The sequence below is a fragment of the Micrasema longulum genome, unplaced genomic scaffold, assembly GCF_059751315.1.
Source record: "Micrasema longulum isolate JH-2025_06_02 unplaced genomic scaffold, ASM5975131v1 h1tg000911l, whole genome shotgun sequence".
NCBI lineage: Eukaryota > Metazoa > Arthropoda > Insecta > Trichoptera > Brachycentridae > Micrasema > Micrasema longulum.
In genome coordinates, this window is record NW_028278102.1 from 51923 (window position 1) to 70394 (window position 18472).

General features: G+C 31.9%; 1 protein-coding gene across 1 annotated transcript; it reads right to left on the minus strand.

The window, feature by feature from the left end:
* Positions 1–987: 987 nt before the first annotated feature.
* Positions 988–14697, minus strand: LOC148278213 (FERRY endosomal RAB5 effector complex subunit 3). The gene is made up of 9 exons (XM_088231751.1): positions 14505–14697; positions 14096–14332; positions 13270–13597; positions 9165–9389; positions 7381–7575; positions 6211–6418; positions 5211–5403; positions 4041–4159; positions 988–1773 (listed from the first exon to the last, which is right to left on the minus strand). Exons 2-9 carry the CDS (start codon positions 14265–14267, stop codon positions 1549–1551), a joined length of 1665 nt encoding a protein of 554 aa, XP_088087877.1. The 5' UTR covers positions 14268–14332; positions 14505–14697; the 3' UTR covers positions 988–1548.
* Positions 14698–18472: the final 3775 nt, after the last annotated feature.

Below are 18472 nucleotides of genomic sequence, written 5' to 3' on the forward strand. Positions count from 1 at the left end.
TGGATCCAGCCATCGATTTTCAGGCGTTGCCTAATAGGTAGGCGTAATAATTCAGCCAGAGTAATCTCACCCGCATCAAAAAGGTTTCAGCTCTTTTACTTCGCAAAAGTCAACCGATGGAACAGTTGAGAAAATATGAATGTTCAAACATAGACACAATGGTGAATGTTACAGTGTCTAAATTGATCACTTAAACCAGCCGATGACAAGTATAAATGCCTAGACTTCCATATTCCCTATTCAAAAATATTTTCCCTCTCATGAACCAGAGGTCTAAGGTTCGAACCTCACTCTACCACGACTTAATTCTCATTTTCTAATGTAGTGAGTTATTTACAATTTGCTGAAAATGTCCCCCAAATGAAAATCTGAGTAAATCATAAAAATGCAAATATTTATTTTTTATAAACAAAATAATATAATATATACAAATAAAAAATACAAGGTGGTTGGTTTGTATTAAGCAAGAGTACAGATCGTTCTATATTTGGGTTTTTTTCTTTATCAAATACTTAAACTCATGCGTGAGTAATTTATTTACTATTGAATAATTAGTAACATGTGATTCCCTTTAAAAATAAAATGTTTATGATTTGATCATATTGAACATGCGGCATAATTAAATTTATGATACAATTTTCAAATAGGCAAATTACAAGATAAAATAATAAGCAATTAACCATCTTAACACACGTTATGCGGGAAAGATAGTTCAACCCGCACGCTTGACTGGTGATTGGCGGGAGGGGAAGCCCACTATGCCGGCTCCACTTCAAAAGCGAGAAAGGTAGTTCTACTCGCTTATTTTGTCTGGATATTTTATGTCAATGCTTCAAGATGCTCCAAATTCCTATACAAGTAAGATAAGCTGTTGTTACATTTACGTACGTACACACATACTCTTGCACAGGTCTTATGACAAACTTAAGAGCTTGTGCGTAGGATGATTTGTTTAGTCAATGAGTTGATAAATTATATCCCGTCTTCTTTTCAAACATTTTTATTATATGATTGGTGAGCACAATGGCAACATTTTCGGATTGCATTTTTTATAATACGGGTTGTTGTTTATTCGTCGTTTTGCAAATGTGAATATGGAAATACCTATATATTTTATTGTCGTGTTATTAATATACTCAAGTTCTACTCTTATCTCTTATTAGATTATCATAAGCGGTGTATTATTCATTAAATTTCATTTGATTTTTAAAAAAATTTCAAATAAAATTAAAAACATGCTAAATATAAAACAACATACTAAACTATGTGCATGTTGTTATTGCAACAAATAAACACTATGGTAAAACATACAAAAATTTAAAAGGAAAAAAAAAATTTTAGCAATGAACTTTTCGAAATATGATTGAATACATTAGCATTTTAATTTCATCATCAAATTTACTTACATATTTATTTTATTAGGTACTTAATTCATGTTTAAAGTATTTGATAAATGCTGCACCTTATCTAATAACCAATAACAGCTAGAAAAATTGCTTCTTAAATCACATTTTTATAAAATTGTGGAGCAGATCAAATTTCTCTGGATTAATTCTCCGAGTCTGCTTTAAATTTAAGAGGATTAGAGACTCTGAAGATACTTGGTAACATTGCGGCAAGAGTTGAGAAAACTTCTTCAGAAATTCCTTCCGGAACGAGGAATTGGATATTCTTCAGCTCGGAGCCTCCCCAGGATGCCATTTCAATCATAAATCCTTTGACACACTTTAGCACCAACTCAGCGCGCTTTGCGCACCACGCCACAGTCATTTCCTGAGGAAAGAGAACATTTTGATTTACTTCTCCCATATTGCACGGTTTCAATACTCATTTGTAATAGTTGGAAATAAGGCGCTAAGAGCAGAGGAACTTAAGCGACATTTAATTAGTTCTCGGTAAAATGGCTTCCAAAGATTTTTTACTTTTGATTTTTATATAAAAATGACTAAATAAAGAGGAAATAAATTTTGTAAACTGACAGCTCTTACAAATTTGGCAGTTATGTTCATATGGCATATTTTATTAGGAAACTTTTATTTAGGCATTCTTAGTGGTGGGGGTCAGTGCTATGCAAGCTGCAGACGTCACTGCAACCTGTGAAGATCTAATGTTATTTAGACATAAAGAATTTTTTAGTTTTTCAGTTTTCAGCTTTAATATTGGCGCTTGAGTAGTCAAACTTAGATTTTTTTTCATCTGACTACATACTCCAATTAAATTTATGTAAAAAGTCGCTTTAGCTCCTATGGTTCCAGAGGATATTGTGTTGGCTTTTACAATACATATATTATTTTATTTGATTAGAAGCTTTCAAAATGGGATGTCAATGATGAAGTTCAAATGAAAGAGAGCATTTTCAACACCTCTTTCAGTACCGTTCGACCGAAGGAATTTAAGGTAAAAACAAATAAGGAGAATACAGTATTGAGTAATATGTTGTAAAATGATGTTTTACTAAAAGATTATGTATATATGATTATAATCTTTGTCAAAATAAAAAAAACAAGAAAAATCTGTAATTGGCCATTTTAAATATAAGAAGTTGAATATGCATACTATAAAGCTGTAGATTTCTTCATTTAAAAAAAAAGCAAACCGATTTTAAAGTTTATTTTTGACAGCTTAGAAACGCTTATGTGCACAAATGACAGCCAAGATAACACTTTTGCAATATATGCAGAAAAACTTCTGTTTTACATTTTTCAAGGGAGCAACCAAAAAAGGGTTAAACTGAGGAAAATGCTTAAGTGAGGAAATGAAAAACTGCAGAAAAATTGTAAAAACTGTAATAATTTTGGGGATTATTCATATTTATCTATGATTTAATTTAAAATATTTTGTATTTTTTCAATCAATACCACAATGTATTTAGGATCTTAACCTTAAAAAAAAAAAAATGAATTTGCATTATATGATTTTTTCCCTAAATATTGGAAAATTTTATTTACATGGTATCACTTTTTTTAGTATGGCACAACAGAATTACATTGTGGCAAAACTGTTTCACACTTTTATGATAACTGTATAAAAGATCTTCTTTTCAAATTTTTTAACTTTCTGCATAGTAATTTATTGATATAAAGACGTTCTTCGTGCGTCAACCGTAATGTCAAAATTAGACACATAAACAAAATGGCCAATTACCCTGAACCTACTTTGAATTTAGTTTGAGATGACAATTTAAACATTTTTTTATTTACCTTGATTTTATTCACAATTTTGGGCAAACGCGGCGGCGGGCGGCTCGGCGTCTTTTGACAATGAATGAGTTTCGTAAAATTTTCAATGTAAAACTGGGGTTATGAAAAACGTAAAAAAGTTTGATTGGGAGGATATTTGAATGAAAATGTATGGAAAAAAATGGGACCTAAAAATTTCAGAGTAAAAAGCGAGAAAGCGTAAAATTGAGGAAGGTAAAAACGAGGTTTTACTGTAGTTCAGTTGATTACAATAAAGGGTGACGACAGTCATAATGAAATAATCACAAATTGTGACATCTCTTTACTCTTGTGGTGTCTTTAAATGTATCGGGGTTTTCCTAAATAAAGCTCTCTGTGACTGGTAATTCTACTCTATACATTCATGAAATTAATATATTTAAAAAAAATTCTATCTTAGAACAGGGTTGGAAACACTTTCACACACACACACATGATATGTACCTTGTATTGAGTATCAATATACTTTAAGCGTAGAAAAGTAATTATGTAACATGTCTCTTTAATTTAAATTTAATAGCTTTAATTTTCTTTAGTTGTATTTTATTTCAATTGTACCTGTACATATTGTAAAAAGAAGAGATGTAATTTCTGCTGTTAAATGGACTGAATAAATAAGTAAATAAATGTATCACTTCTCTTGTTTATCATACCCTGAATTTTAAAATCATAAAGTATGGTATGCAGTGTTAGCTGAGTAGGAATGTTAGTTTAAGTACATAATTGTAAAGCGCCCATGAGGTTATTTTTCACGGCGCTATTTAAATCAGACAAATATTATTATTATTATGTACAAAAATTGCTCCACACACACAAACATACCTCTGACATATCATGTCTTAAAAGGACTGGCAGTGTAAGTGTTGTAACATCATTGGAACAGGCTGATTTGAGAATATTTCGTAGTCCAAGAATAGCTGGATGTCTGGAGTTTATATCTCCTGAAACAAATAATAATGGTTTCTTAAAATAAATAAAAGAACTTTGTTTTTAACCACAATTTTTTTTTTCCGCCAACCGGTTTCAAAGCAAACAAGCTCGTCATTAAGATTTACGTGACTAGAGAAGAAGAATCTTATTTGCTTTGAAACCGGTCAGTAGAAAAAAAAACTGTGGTTAAAAACAAAGTTATTTATTTATTTTATTCACAAAGTTAGTGCTTCAAATATAAAACTTATTTAAAAAAATTATATTATAATAATGGTTTATTTATATGACAATTCCCATAATCTACTGCATTTTTGGGTTACAGATTTCTCTGAATTATGTGTAGTCTGCCGAACTATTTCATAAAAAACTGAAAAATATGAAAATCATCTTAATACTGGTTGGGCTGTTAAAAACATATTATTTTAGGTGCTTATTAGAATTTTAAAAAATGATATCTAGAAGTTGTGGAGTTATTTAAGAAGCCATAAGGCATTTTTGTATTACAGTTTGAAATTCCGTATGTACGTAAAATTATGTATTATATAAAGATTTCAAAATTTATAATATGTTGCCACAAATAGTAAAATAAATTAAAAATAATGCCGCCTTTAGCAAAAAATGTAAAGTACCCTATATATATTAGAAAAGTATTTTTAAAAATATGTATATAATTTTCCTATTATTTATATCGTTAATAAAGAAATATAAAAATAAAACATAAATAAAATAATTCCACTGATTTGAAAAAAATTAATCCCGAAAGCTCAATCATCTGAATCTGTTACGGCTTTCTGTAATGGTAATACTATTTAAAATAATTTATTTGTGTTACATTTATTAAAAATATTTTATTTTTATTTTAGTATTTATGCAAAAAGAAATATGCAATAAATTGTAAAATAATCACAACTAAATATACAAAAAATAAAACTAAACTAACATTACAAAAATATAAAACAATACTTAGCATTTTGTCAAAAAATTAAACTGGAAAGTATGAAGTAAACCTAGTAATTTTTTTGTTTGATCATTGTTAATTTTATAAGGTCGAATAAAACTAACCTGATCGCAGCGAGGATTCATCTGCCATGAGGTGGAATAATATATGAACTTCAGCCAAATTGGAATGTTTTGTGACATAAATATCCCCTGTCTGAATATATTTACTGATGTCCTTAGTTCTTCTATATGACAAACCATCAGGGTGGCCGTACTCTGTCAAGTTTCTACAGCGTTGAGAATTTCTTTTTGATACCTACGACATGGAAAACACATTTTAAATACATACATAGGTTGTCACTAAAACGATTAATACAGGACTAAAAGGTCTGATTTTTCAGTTAAAGTTTAAATTTTTATTAAAACCGAAGTGCTTTATTTATTGTAGAACCAGTTTCATAGTTATGACCAAGCAGCAAGGTTGAAGTAAATGTATTACTTTCTTTGATTGCAATATCTAACTACAATGCTTCTGCTTCCACTTTCCATTAGTTGTATCCCAACTCAACACAGGGCTCTTGGCCTCATAGAGTTAGGAATACGTTATTATTATTTTTTATAGAGCTATGAGGTCACATAAGCCTACACAGAATACAAGACTTGATGTATCTCCCATGTATTTTAAAAAATAAAACAGATTATGAAATAGGATATCTCAATATTTAAAATATTTTGTTAATACCTGTATTTCAAAATATCCCGTTTCTAGGGCCCCGATTACAATGGGAAGTTAACAGAGTTATCTTCGACTGTCTATAAAAAAAACGATATTTGTGTATGAAAATGAGTATATTTGCATGAACATTTAAAGTACCTTCATCAATAACCTACAATCGAATATGTTTAGAAGAAAAAATTGTATCCATATCCTGCTTTTCAAACAGAAAACTTAATTTTACTTTGTAGATTAAATTGAAGATAAGTGTTAACTTCTCATTGTAATCGGGGCCCAGAGAGGTATTAAAGTGATTTTTAAATAATTAGTTAAAAACCCATTCAATGTAGCATTGTTTAGATTAAACTAATTGAGAATTAAAAAAAATATGTATGGTAATATTCTTACAGGATTTTTGACATCTTCGACAATCTTTTCCAACTGCTGTTCCATGTGAGGGAAGTGAAACTCTGTGCTCTGCTGACAAGCTCGGCCGATCCTCTTGGCTAACCCAGAGTAGTGAGGAGGGGGAGAATCTACTAGCACCACCAACCCACACAGGTCATTGGAGTATAGCCCTAGAGCTGTTTGGAGCCTACGGGGTGCATCCATTGCGCTGAAATAAGGTGAAAAATATTATAAGTAAATGAAAATATTAGATAAAATTATTTATTCAACTTTTTGTGCAAACATATTTGTACATTAAAACAAAACATATGCGAGAAAAATAATAAAATCAAATAGATAAAACAAAAATAGAACTGGCAATATGTTTATATCTGGCAAGATCTAGGAATCCTCTTTGATGAAACTCTTATTTTTATTCCTCATATTAATGAAATGATTAATAAAGCTATGTATTTAGGTTTTATGTATATTACGAACAGTAAAAGATTTCAATTCACTTAATTTATGTTTTATTAGTTCGAAGTAGTCTAGAATATAATTCGGCAATTTAGTCACCATTTTATAAGTATCATCAGCATAAACTAAAAAAAGTTCACGGTAAATTCTTAATATTAAAAAATTTAAAAACTATCGATTCCCCATTTGTAATAAAAATTTAAAAAAAAGATACTTACATGAATAAAATGAGGACTTTCAAGAAATTAAAATGATATTCCGATATATGAAACATATTCCTCAGCTTCCTGTCTAGTCCTTTTAGTAATCCATTTATGGACTAGAGTTTGAAAACATTGTTTTTCATTTTGCTTACTGATACTTAAAAAGTTGTTAGGGGCAAATTTCCATTTGTATTTTTATGATTTTTAAGCCTCATGGTGTAGTGGTCAGCGTGTTTGTCTATGATGCAAGAGGTCTCGGGTTCGATTTCCGACATGTTTGACATGAAACATTTATTTATAAAGGTGTTTTTACACTAGAATATTTCATGGCTCACCCTTTAGCCTATGTTTAAACATCTATATTTCCTAAAATCTTCCGTCTGTTGACTTTTGTGAAGTGCAATAAATTTATATGATAGCAACACCCTAAGAAGTGAAATCCAGCATGACTACAAACATTTGGACATACTCAAAATACTGTAAAAAAAAAAGTAAGTTTAGAAAAATGCACCTGTCTTTTGTTGGTTTGACTTTACAGAATCGCATGACATCCGCTGACATAATCCTTATATTATGCATCTGCTTTAGTTGAGAACCAAGGTGGATTGTGAAGCTCTCTTCTAGCAAGTGCTCGTGGTGCGAGGCTATGAAGTTCTTCATGGTTTCGGAGGCGTCTACCCCGGGATAATGGCTGAGGGGAGAGTTACTGCAAATAAAATTACAAATATTTTTGCTGAACAAAAAAATCCTTCTGCACAACCAACATATTGTCGTTGCACCAGTAATATCTTAGATTTTTATTTTTTAAAGGTATTTTGAATTTCTCATTAAGATTACACAATTTTGTTTTATATAAAATATTTTATCTTATATATTTTTTTTGTTATCAATAAAAAAACACATAAAAAAATCAGTCATCATAAGGTACATTGTTTAAATTATCTCCTCAATTAAAAAAAAAGTTACTTAACAAACAATGAATCATCCTCCATCAAGATAATACAAGTTCGCATACAGCTTGCAAGACAACTTAATTTTTAGAACAACTAAACGTCGAATAGCTAGACCATCCCCCAACATTTTTTTTACCTTTCCAAAAAACAAGAACTGACTTGAGTGGTCAAAGTTTCAAGTCACCAGGGGTGCTATTCTGAACCACTCTCGTGGCAAGAGAAAACAGTTTTTCTCATGTATTTTGTATGTAAATACACAAGCTACTACGGCCACGAGAGCGTTTGGAATACCAGCCTAGAAGAAGCAGTGGATGCATTCAAAAACGCAATTTCAACTGTACCAACAAATTAGTGGAATAACTGCTTCCAGAGTTGGTTCGAGCGATGCAAAAATGTATTAATCTGTTTTATTCCAGCTCTACATGCAAAACTTAAAAGACATCCCTCGTATGTGTGTAATGTTGTAATAAACAAATAAATCATTTTCACACTATAATATTCAATTGTCTGAAGAAGTCCGCTAGAGGGTGAAACAGCTCATTAGCCAATTATTAAAATACTATCATTACCTAATCAAAATTAAAATATTAGATGTTAACATAAGTTGTGTCGGTTTTTTGCCAAATTAAAAAATGAGCATCAAAAGTAAAACAAAATAATAAAGGTTATATGTCAGTTGAAATAAAATCTTCTGCTCTACAAGATTACTGCAGACGTTACATATATTATTTTATTTGATTACAAGCCTTCAAAATGGAATGCCAAGTAGACGAAAGGGAGCATTATCAACAACCCTTCTGTTCGTGTTCAATTGAGGGAATAAAACTACCAAAGCTGCTCACAATATTTGAGCAGTGTACAGTGAAGATGCTATGAATTACTAATTATTCATTAGTCTGTGTGTTATATAGAATGCTTTATTGAATAACATTTTGTAAAATAACGAAGGATGCATTATTGACTAATTTGTAGGTGTTTACATAAGTTGTGTCTGTTTTTTTTTCAAATGTAGAGACACAATTTTTTTTACAGTAAATTAGTCAATAAAGTATTCTCCTACATTATTTTACAAAATATTAGTTAATAATGTATTCTATATAAAACACAGACTAATGAATGTATGTTAAAATCATGACATCTATGACCATAGTGGGTGGAAAACGTTCTTTGTCTACAAACATTTAGATATATTGTAAATATTGTTGATTAAACCAGCTAGTCGAAAAACAAGAAATGGCACCTCTATAAGCGGGCAGCCTGTTATTACTCTGAGACTGGCCCCCATTTCAAAGAAGAAGAAAGCTGTCCATTAGCTCTAAATATGCAAAAAAATTCATCATACTTGGGTGTTTGTAATGCTGTATCTGTTTGCTGGGCTTCTAGAGTTTTCATAAGCCACATCCTATATTCGGCCCTCTGTGCTTGTTTGAGGGCATCCAGTTCAGATCCCCACCTTCCAGCGACCATACTTTGGTCTTCAAAATGCTTTCCGGCTAATTCGTTGATTTCTTCTTCAGTTATAAAAGTGTGAAGGTGGCGCATTTTCCTTTCCATTTCTTCGGTTTGACTGGAATAGAAAAATAAAATAATTTATCAAATGGGTGGTTAACTTGACAAACTATTGACTGCTCACACGTGGGATACAGCTGTTGAGACCGCCGTATGGACATTATTGTTTGTTACTAGTGACTTATTATTATAGCACACAGACTTAATTAATTTAGTATTTATTTTTAAGAACATTTATTTCTTTTTTTAATGTCAGTTATTTCTATATTGTTAGTAAATTGTAATTTTATTTTTTTAATATGAACAATATTTACATATTTTTATATTTATGTTCAATTTATTCATTCAAATAAAAAAGTTTTACAACTACACAGATAGATGCTATGGTAATTGGATACTAAATCTAATGAAAAAATGAAAATATCTAATGGTCAAAAATAAGTAAACGTAAGAAATTATCTCCACCATAAAATAGGTACTTTTTTGTGTGTTTTTATTAAACACATTACATTTATTTATTTTTGGCCATAAGATTTAGAATGTCCAATTACTGTAACATGTCCAATTACTATAGCACCCACCCAACATATTTTTCATTTACGAGGTGTGTTCAGAAAACAACAGGAATTTTTAAATTTCGCGGGTTTGGAGAGTCCGATTGTCAAATTTTTACATGCATACATGCCCCTGAAGTATGCTAAAATTTTCAGATGTATTCATTGTTTACTTTGCCTGTGGCAGCCGCTAAGGTTACACGTGTTCCAGGCGCGTGCGGTGACTTTTATCAGTAGGGATGCTGACAAAAAATAATCGTGTTCTTATTATTATAGGTATGATCGTAGAAATACATACAAACTTATATCATAAACTTTACACATCAATCATTTATGCTGTATATTTTTATTTATGGTTGTACAAAATTTTGATTTGAATAAATTCTCAGCGTGTGATGACAAAATAATTTAAATAGGTGCGAAGGTTTTCACGGTCACTGTTATCAATATTATGTATCTTTTTTGGGTGATACCGTGTATGTTGGATTTGATCCGACGTTTCGGCTACCATTGCAGGAGCCATCTCCAAGTGTTTGAAAACACAGTTTTCCCTGAAGATGGCTCCTGCAATGGTAGCCGAAACGTCGGATCAAATCCAACATACACGGTATCACCCAAAAAAGATACATAATACAAAATAATTTGTTTTTTAAAAAATTATTCCTTAAATTTTAAATCAAATTAAATTCAGTATTGCATTTAATCACTTTTGTAAAGCGCGCTATAGGAATTATGTAATACGCTATATAAGTTATTCATTACAACAGTTAACGATCAATAAATTGATGGAGGACAGGCGCGTCTAGAGGTGGAGCTGTAGGTGTTCTTATTTTCTTCTTCATGTGAACATCACCAGACGCCTTCAGGAGGCCGTATCGTTAGCCAGCACCTTCGCTTCCTCAAACGTCAATTCCGTATCTCTTAATTCCGCCGAATAAAGCTGAAAGATCACCATCGACGGTCTTCCAGGAAGGTGCCCGTAAGTGTGAAAAGGAGATAAACATTAAAACACCTAAAACACGACCTGAGACAGACGTTCTTAAATATGGGGCAAATGTCAATAATACGCTACTTCAAACTTTATGCTTAACGTTATTAGAGTAGTTTTTTCTTTGCATTATATAAATTGGATGCTCTTATCTCTCTTGAGTCTCGTAGGAGAAATCTAAAATGTAATAAACCTAAAGAGGGTGCGCAAAAATTCAAACGGTTGCTATGGGGACTGGACGCAACTCGGCAAGCTGCATCCCGCGCATACAACGAATACTATCAAGGACAATATACCTAGATATTCAGTACATACGTTGATATAGGAAATACAAATACTTATTAAATAGTAGCTAGGTATGTATACTGAAAATATTCGTTGAATCGCGTGCACCCGAACGTTCTCAGTGAGAATTTTAGGAATACGTATTTGTTGATGTTATTTCGTATTAATAATGTTATATTTGTAAAATGCATACAGTTTTTTTTTTAATTTTCAAGGGATGCGCCGCATCCACAGTATCTATGGACGGAACGCGCCTGACGTGTTATGCATGCTCGGAGATTTTTTTCTTGGCGATCCAGAATACCTCCACTGGGACGATTGAGCCTTAGTTTCGATGCCATATCAGTAAACCTATGTTTCGTCCCCTGTTTCAGTAATTCGGCATCGTCGTTTACTTCATTTAGTGACACCTAAGCAACTTCCATTCGCCGCTGTTTTTGTTTAAATTCAAAAATTTTGTAACAAATTTTGCAGCTACGCGTTTCATACCCAAAATATATGAAAAAAATTTATGGCATGAGCCAATCGATATCACAACATCATCAGCGACTTCTCTGATTGTGATTCGGCGATCGTTCATAACCATTTCATTCCTTTTTTCCACGTTTTCATCAGTTGTTGATGTGCTGGGGCGTCCGGGCCGTTCGTCATCTTCAACATCTTCACAGCCATCTTGGAAACGCTTCGTTAACTCTTGTTTTGCTCATATCAGACTCACCATAGGCCTTTGTAAACCTTTCACACACTTTGTTACACTTTATTTCATTTTTTACACAAAATTTGATACCGATTCTTTAATCCATTTTTTTAACAAATGAAAATTGCCAAGCTCATAAAAACACGTCAAACCTTAGCGGCTGTCACAGACAAAGTAAACAATGAATACAGATGAAAGTTTTAGCATACTTCAGGGGCATGTATACCAACATAAGAATTTAAAAAATGACAATCGCACTCTCCAAACCCGCGAAATGAAAAAATCCCGTTATTTTCTGAACACACCTCGTATACAATTTTTTTACATTTTATACTTAACATTTCTACCTTTCTAATGAAGCAAGAGTAAGCGAGTTAACATTGAAAAAGGCTATAGTCGATATGCATACTGACGGCGGCATGTGAACGAAAACTGTCTATATTTTGGACCCACACTTAAGGGCTTACATAAAAAAAAATAGCTTTGCTGAATATCGAATAATGAGACATTAAAATTTATTTTATATTTACAACTCTCTTTCAAAAGTAAAGTAGCTAAAGAACGCCTATAGGTTAATATTTGAGATCTGCATATGATCTGCATTTGCAAAACCTAACGAAACATAAAAGAAAAATATGTTGATCATAATTATTGTAACCAATATAAAAACCCATTTTGTCGGTACAGAAAACTGAACTAGCCTGAATGATATACCATAGATGTGTAGGACCACTGACTGAAATGAAAGAATAAATCTGTGGCTAAGGGGCCAATGTCAGATTTCATATTTTTCTTGCCACTGTTTTGTAGAGGATCGATGTCAATTAAAAACTTGTATATATAACTATTTTATGCATGTGTTGTAATGTTCTTTATAAATATTTGTTTTTTTAAAGGAATAACTCGCTAAGCCACTATTTTAGAGGCTTATCAGCAGGTAGGAAAGAAATAATACGGAAGGAATTTATGAACTTTACACCACAATATCCAGACCAATTGAGAAAAAATCTTTATTGGATTTTTTTTCTTGCAACTGACAGGAATCGAACCCGCGGCGCTAGTTTCACAGTTGGCCGTTTAACCAATTGAGCCACGGTATCAAAAAAGTCAAACATTTTAATTACAACGCCAGAAAATAGCTAAATAGTTACTCTCCCGTAATAATACGATTTACAACATTGGCCCTTATACATCTAAGCCACAGAAACATGTTCAGTTCTCTCGGTTGCAAGCATTTTCTCATAACACTCACTGGCATTTTTTAGTGAGCGTCATGTCTGGTTACAACCTAAATTTGTTAGATATTGAAAGCAAGGAAAGCAATGACCCACCAATTCAAATGCCATCGACTACCGGTTTGTTACGTGTCCATATAATTATAAGACATTGTGTTTAAAAATCACACTTTAAATACCTCGCTGTCATTTTCCTAACATCACTATCCCTCTGTCTGATGATATTTTGCACATAGTAGGCGTAAGAACTTTCCACTTGCAAGATGGCCTCCAAAGCCGGAGAATGAACCAATTTGTGATAGGCTGCAGAAAACACTTCCTCATCTGATGCTCCCTTCTGGTCAGCATACTCCACAGTTTGTTCCTTGTAAGATTTCTCCAAATTTTTAATTATATTCTCGACACTAATGTCACCTCCCTTGGCGAATCTTATTAAATTTTCATCATGAGTATTGTAAAACTGTCGGGTTTCTTTTTTTACAAATTCTTCCAATGCTTTTTCCAAGTCTGAGAGAATACCAAAAAACAATATAGATTATATTAGTGCTTTTAAAGCTGGCGATGATAAATAATGCATTTGAAAGTTAATGTCAATTATTATACGTTAGTAGTAGGATGACAAAAGGGTATATCTGTCAATTTCTAAGCTGTACAGGACAAACAAAATAAGATTAACAATAATGATTTTAAAAAACTTGTAAGAACTGATGAATGCCATATTTTAATAAGGACATTTTGAAAGAAACTGAAGAGAGATATTTCCTTTTATCATATTAAAGAGCATCAGATTTTAGCATGCTTTATTTCAAAACGTCTTTTTTGGAAAAAAAATACAGATACACCCCTTTGCCATTACACTACCGATGTAATACTTAGTGTGGCCAATGAAAGTTGATTTAAATTTAATTTATCGAGGTTCATAAATTATTTAAGTACTATACAGGGCCACAAATTCCATATATTATACTTGGTATAAACGATGATAATAAATAAACATTTACTTGCCTTCCTCAATAAAAACAGGAATGTGAAAAGTTGAAAGTATTCTTTGAGATAATTCTCTTGTACAACCAGTAAATGGTATTGTTATAGGGATTTCTAGTTCAAATTTCACTTCTTTCACTGTACAGGTGGGAAATGAAAATAAAAACACCTTTTCGATCGGCAGGGCTGTCATGTTGACAGATGCTGTCACCTATTCCACAATGAAAGTGTGGGCGGCATCAGGAAGCCCACATCAATCTAAAGTATTAAATTATTTCATGAGAACAGAGCAAATTTAAGATATGTATGAATCAAGTCGAGGTAATTCAACACAAACATTTACATGCAATAAATACAGCAGCTATTAAAAATACAGAAGAAATCGAGTAAAGCCAACTACATGCAGCATACAACCGAAAGATTTACTTACATTGCTTACAATAGATAGCTATTTGAGATAACGCTTAGTTCGCCTAGGTTTAATTGTCTATATAAGTAACGCTCAATACTGTTTTGATAATAATTGTTTTGACTTTTGGTCGTATTTCACTAAATAATGGAACTCGCTGGCTCCGAGAATTTAGAAATGTCAACAGTAAAGTTGATAAAACAGTGTGCACCATTATCAAAATTCGACCGTCAAAGTTGTCTAGCATGGTTTGCAGTTCAGTACAAATGTCTGAGTGAGCAAGATGGCTGACAACGACGGTGGCATTAGTGATTCCGCTGAAAATAAAGGCAAGTCTTTAACATTTCAATACATATGTTTATTTGTATATCAGCAATTTATTTTCCGCTAGTTCAATGTACATTTAAATGTTTGAAGTTGCACTCATATCCCATGTGTCAATTCTGAACCATCGTGCTCACAGCAATAGTCATCGGACGATCATTTTATTGGCTTTATTATTATCCGAAGATCGAATCGCCCAAGAGACTTTGTCAAGTATTTCCTTACTATGACGTGGATGTTCCGCGAACCGGCTGGTAAAATGATTATCCTAATTTATTTACTTTTGGATCCTTAAACCTCAAGTCTGGGGTCGGTGATTGGCCTTGCTCATGGGATGGGCGGTCGTTTTTGCGTTATGATCAGTTTTTTAACGAGTACTAATCAACTGACATATGTCGCGAATATCAAACATATTTACCTTCCATGCACATTTAGCCGCAATCTGAAATTGTCTGCAGTTACGTCAATGTATTTGAAAGGTAACCTCATTTATTGTACGTATTGTGTTCAACATTGTGAGTTTTTCGTACTACGTCAGCTGATCGGCTATATTTTTAAATTATTCGCAAAATATTTCGCATACCTAGCCTATAATATAATAACCGTTTATGCTTTGAGAAGACGGTTGTTTTTTTCTAGCAGAGAATTCTTCCATTTCAGGCGTTTCTCCGTAACTGATTTCTCGATAGGTGATAATTTCTAACAAGAAATAAAGTCATCGACTCACTGAAATTTAATGTCTACAACGGCCTAAATGTTTCGTATGTAATTTTATAGTGAACTTGACCATATTTTGATAATCAATCAAATAACTTGAATATTTTGACAGTCCCCAAAAAGAGTTAAGTGTCAACCGTTCCTATATCAATTGTATCGGCACTTTTGATAACATTTAATAGGTACCTACTTATTATTATTATGTTATTTATAGAACGCGTTTTTTAATCGGTTTTAGATAAATAAATAAAAACTTATCTTCATACCTTTTTTTACTAATTAAAATAAGACAAATTTACAAATACATATATACATATATATATATAACAGTGGTGTAAACGAAAACATTCACACAATATAATATTTTAACCCTAATAATATAATATTTTATTCCAGTAACAATGACCAAATTGCGTAGAGCAAATTTCATCATAAAAATGTATCAATTAACAATATAAATTAAACAATAACAACATATTGTTTACTAAATGTTATTAAATATTTGTATATAACCGTCTACCGGTTTCGAAACGTACCCGTCTCTTCGTCGGGACAACAATTAAACCAACATGCAAAACCCACTATACACCTTCACCATAGTTGTTGCACAAAAATATAAAACCAACACGACATGCATTGTAATAAGCACATGCACTGATTAGGACAAACATGCACTGATTAGATTATGAAAATATTTTATGTTGTTTGAGAAATAGTTGAAAAAAGGAGAGGGGGTGGAAGGAGGAGCTTAAGTTTAATAGGTTTAGGGTGACCATTACAATGGAACATCGTATAACGGGCTATATAAAAAGGTTGTTTGATTATTGATTAAAGGAACATTATTTTTTAATGCTTTCCTAATGTGAAATATTGTGATAAATAAAATAAATGTCAGGTTGCCACTTTAAATCGCTAAGACCGGGTTGTTTGATCATTAGTAATAGTTAAAATTAAAAGTAATAAACAGTTTTGAGAAAGTATTCCTTTTTTGAAAAACATCCGATTTTAAAAACTGTTGCTTTGACTTTCGATTTTTAACTAACGATCAAATAACCCGGCTTAGTTTAATAGAACAAGAATCAGACCAATGTCCATAAAAAAATGGATTAAAGCGGCCTGTCATTTATTATATATTTTTTTTATTTATTAGTATATACGTAAATATTGCTTATAAAATCATTGAAATATACAAGAGATTGTAAGGCGAAACTTCAAAATTTAGAACCTGCAAAACGTGCAGTATATAGTTGATTGATCGATATTAATTTTAAATCGATATAAATTATTAGGTCGGCACATGCCTTTACTTATATTACTTGATCATGTTTATGTACGCACAATACCCTATGTACTATGTACTCTGTACATTCCTCTTGAAGTATGATACATAATCTTTATTTCGCTTACTTATAAATTATAACAGACCAGACCGGTGAAAATGGTAGATTTGTATGAATTCAATTGAGTCGCCCATTTCCAAAGTTCATCTTGCTTTGTTTTGAGATGTTCTCAAAAAAAATACGTAGACCTCTGTTTTGGTTTTGTAAAAGTCTCTAATTAAATTGAACGAAATATGTAAACAAAAACTCTACATTTTTAAAATGTGAGCTATATATTTTTTATGACGTTTGTAACTGTTCTGTGGCATTTTGGAAATGCTTTAAAGGGGAAATATGATTTATGGTAATATTTTAGAAAGTAGTTTTATGGGAAGAATATATTATTTATTATAACGGTGAATAAGTACAAAAGTAAACAAAATACGTAACTTTTAATTGGACATGCTGATATTAAAGAAGGCCCTCGACTTTTGCACGTAATTGGTTCTTGAAAATGTGTGCGAATGTTGAATGTTCGAAAGTCGAAGGACATTAAAAAAAAAAGGTGTTTTTAAATATTTATTTATCAATATACATAATTAAGTTATTGAGACGTGTTTAAGTGCTTTCAGGTGGTTTCTTTATAAATTTGTCAAGAGTTAGTTGAAAACTACCGTTTTTTTTTCTTTAAGAATTCCATAACATGCTGTCTCAATCGCCCTACATACTCGGGATATATATTCTCCATTGGGATCACATTCTTCCATGACAGTCAAAAATTTATCAAGGTGGATGAAGGCTTCATTCACATTTTTAATTCTCAAAGTCTTGACGATTTTATCAGCTTCTTCTTCCTCACTTGCATTGTATGTTTAATTTACCAGTTATCGCTCAATTAAGTATTTATTTGACAGCGGTACTGGGTGAGATTCAATTAACTCATTAGAATCTTCGTTGTTGACGTCCAAGTTTAGTTCATTCATTAGGATAACTATTTCGTCTGCGATAGTTTCCAGAGTTTATTCTATATATATAATCTATTATTTGTTGGCATAATTGTTTCCTACCTTTCATTGTTGACTCTTTTAATTCAGCCCACGAGTCTCCGATATTGCTTATTGCGTTCCATATATTATAATAATTTTAAAATGTTGCAGACCTTCCCTGTCAGTTTCCTTGATTGCCTGATTCATTACTTTCCTCATATAATATCGTTTAAATGTAGCATCACTAGTTGACCGCGGTAGCGACTGCATGAAAGCGAACAATTTTCGCAATGTCGATAAAAAGCTGTAAAAATTATAATTTTTATAAATGAGCGAATTGTGCGAAAGTTGAATGTGCAAAAGGAGAATGTGCGAAAGTCGAGGGCCGCCTGTGCTTGGAAATGGGGACCACACGGAAAAGGTGCGTTTTGGAATTGGACTAGCCATTATACTGACAGTAAAATACTAGTTTTGGATTTTGTTAAAGATTTATGTTTCTTCTTTTATAATTCAGTAAATGGCTCACTCAGTTCATTTTTGGTAAAAACTGGACGTGATGGATTTTAGAAATTGTCTTCTCAATTATACTTGTAACTGCACATTGATTCGGTTTGAAGGAAATGAATTAGAATTTCATGAATCG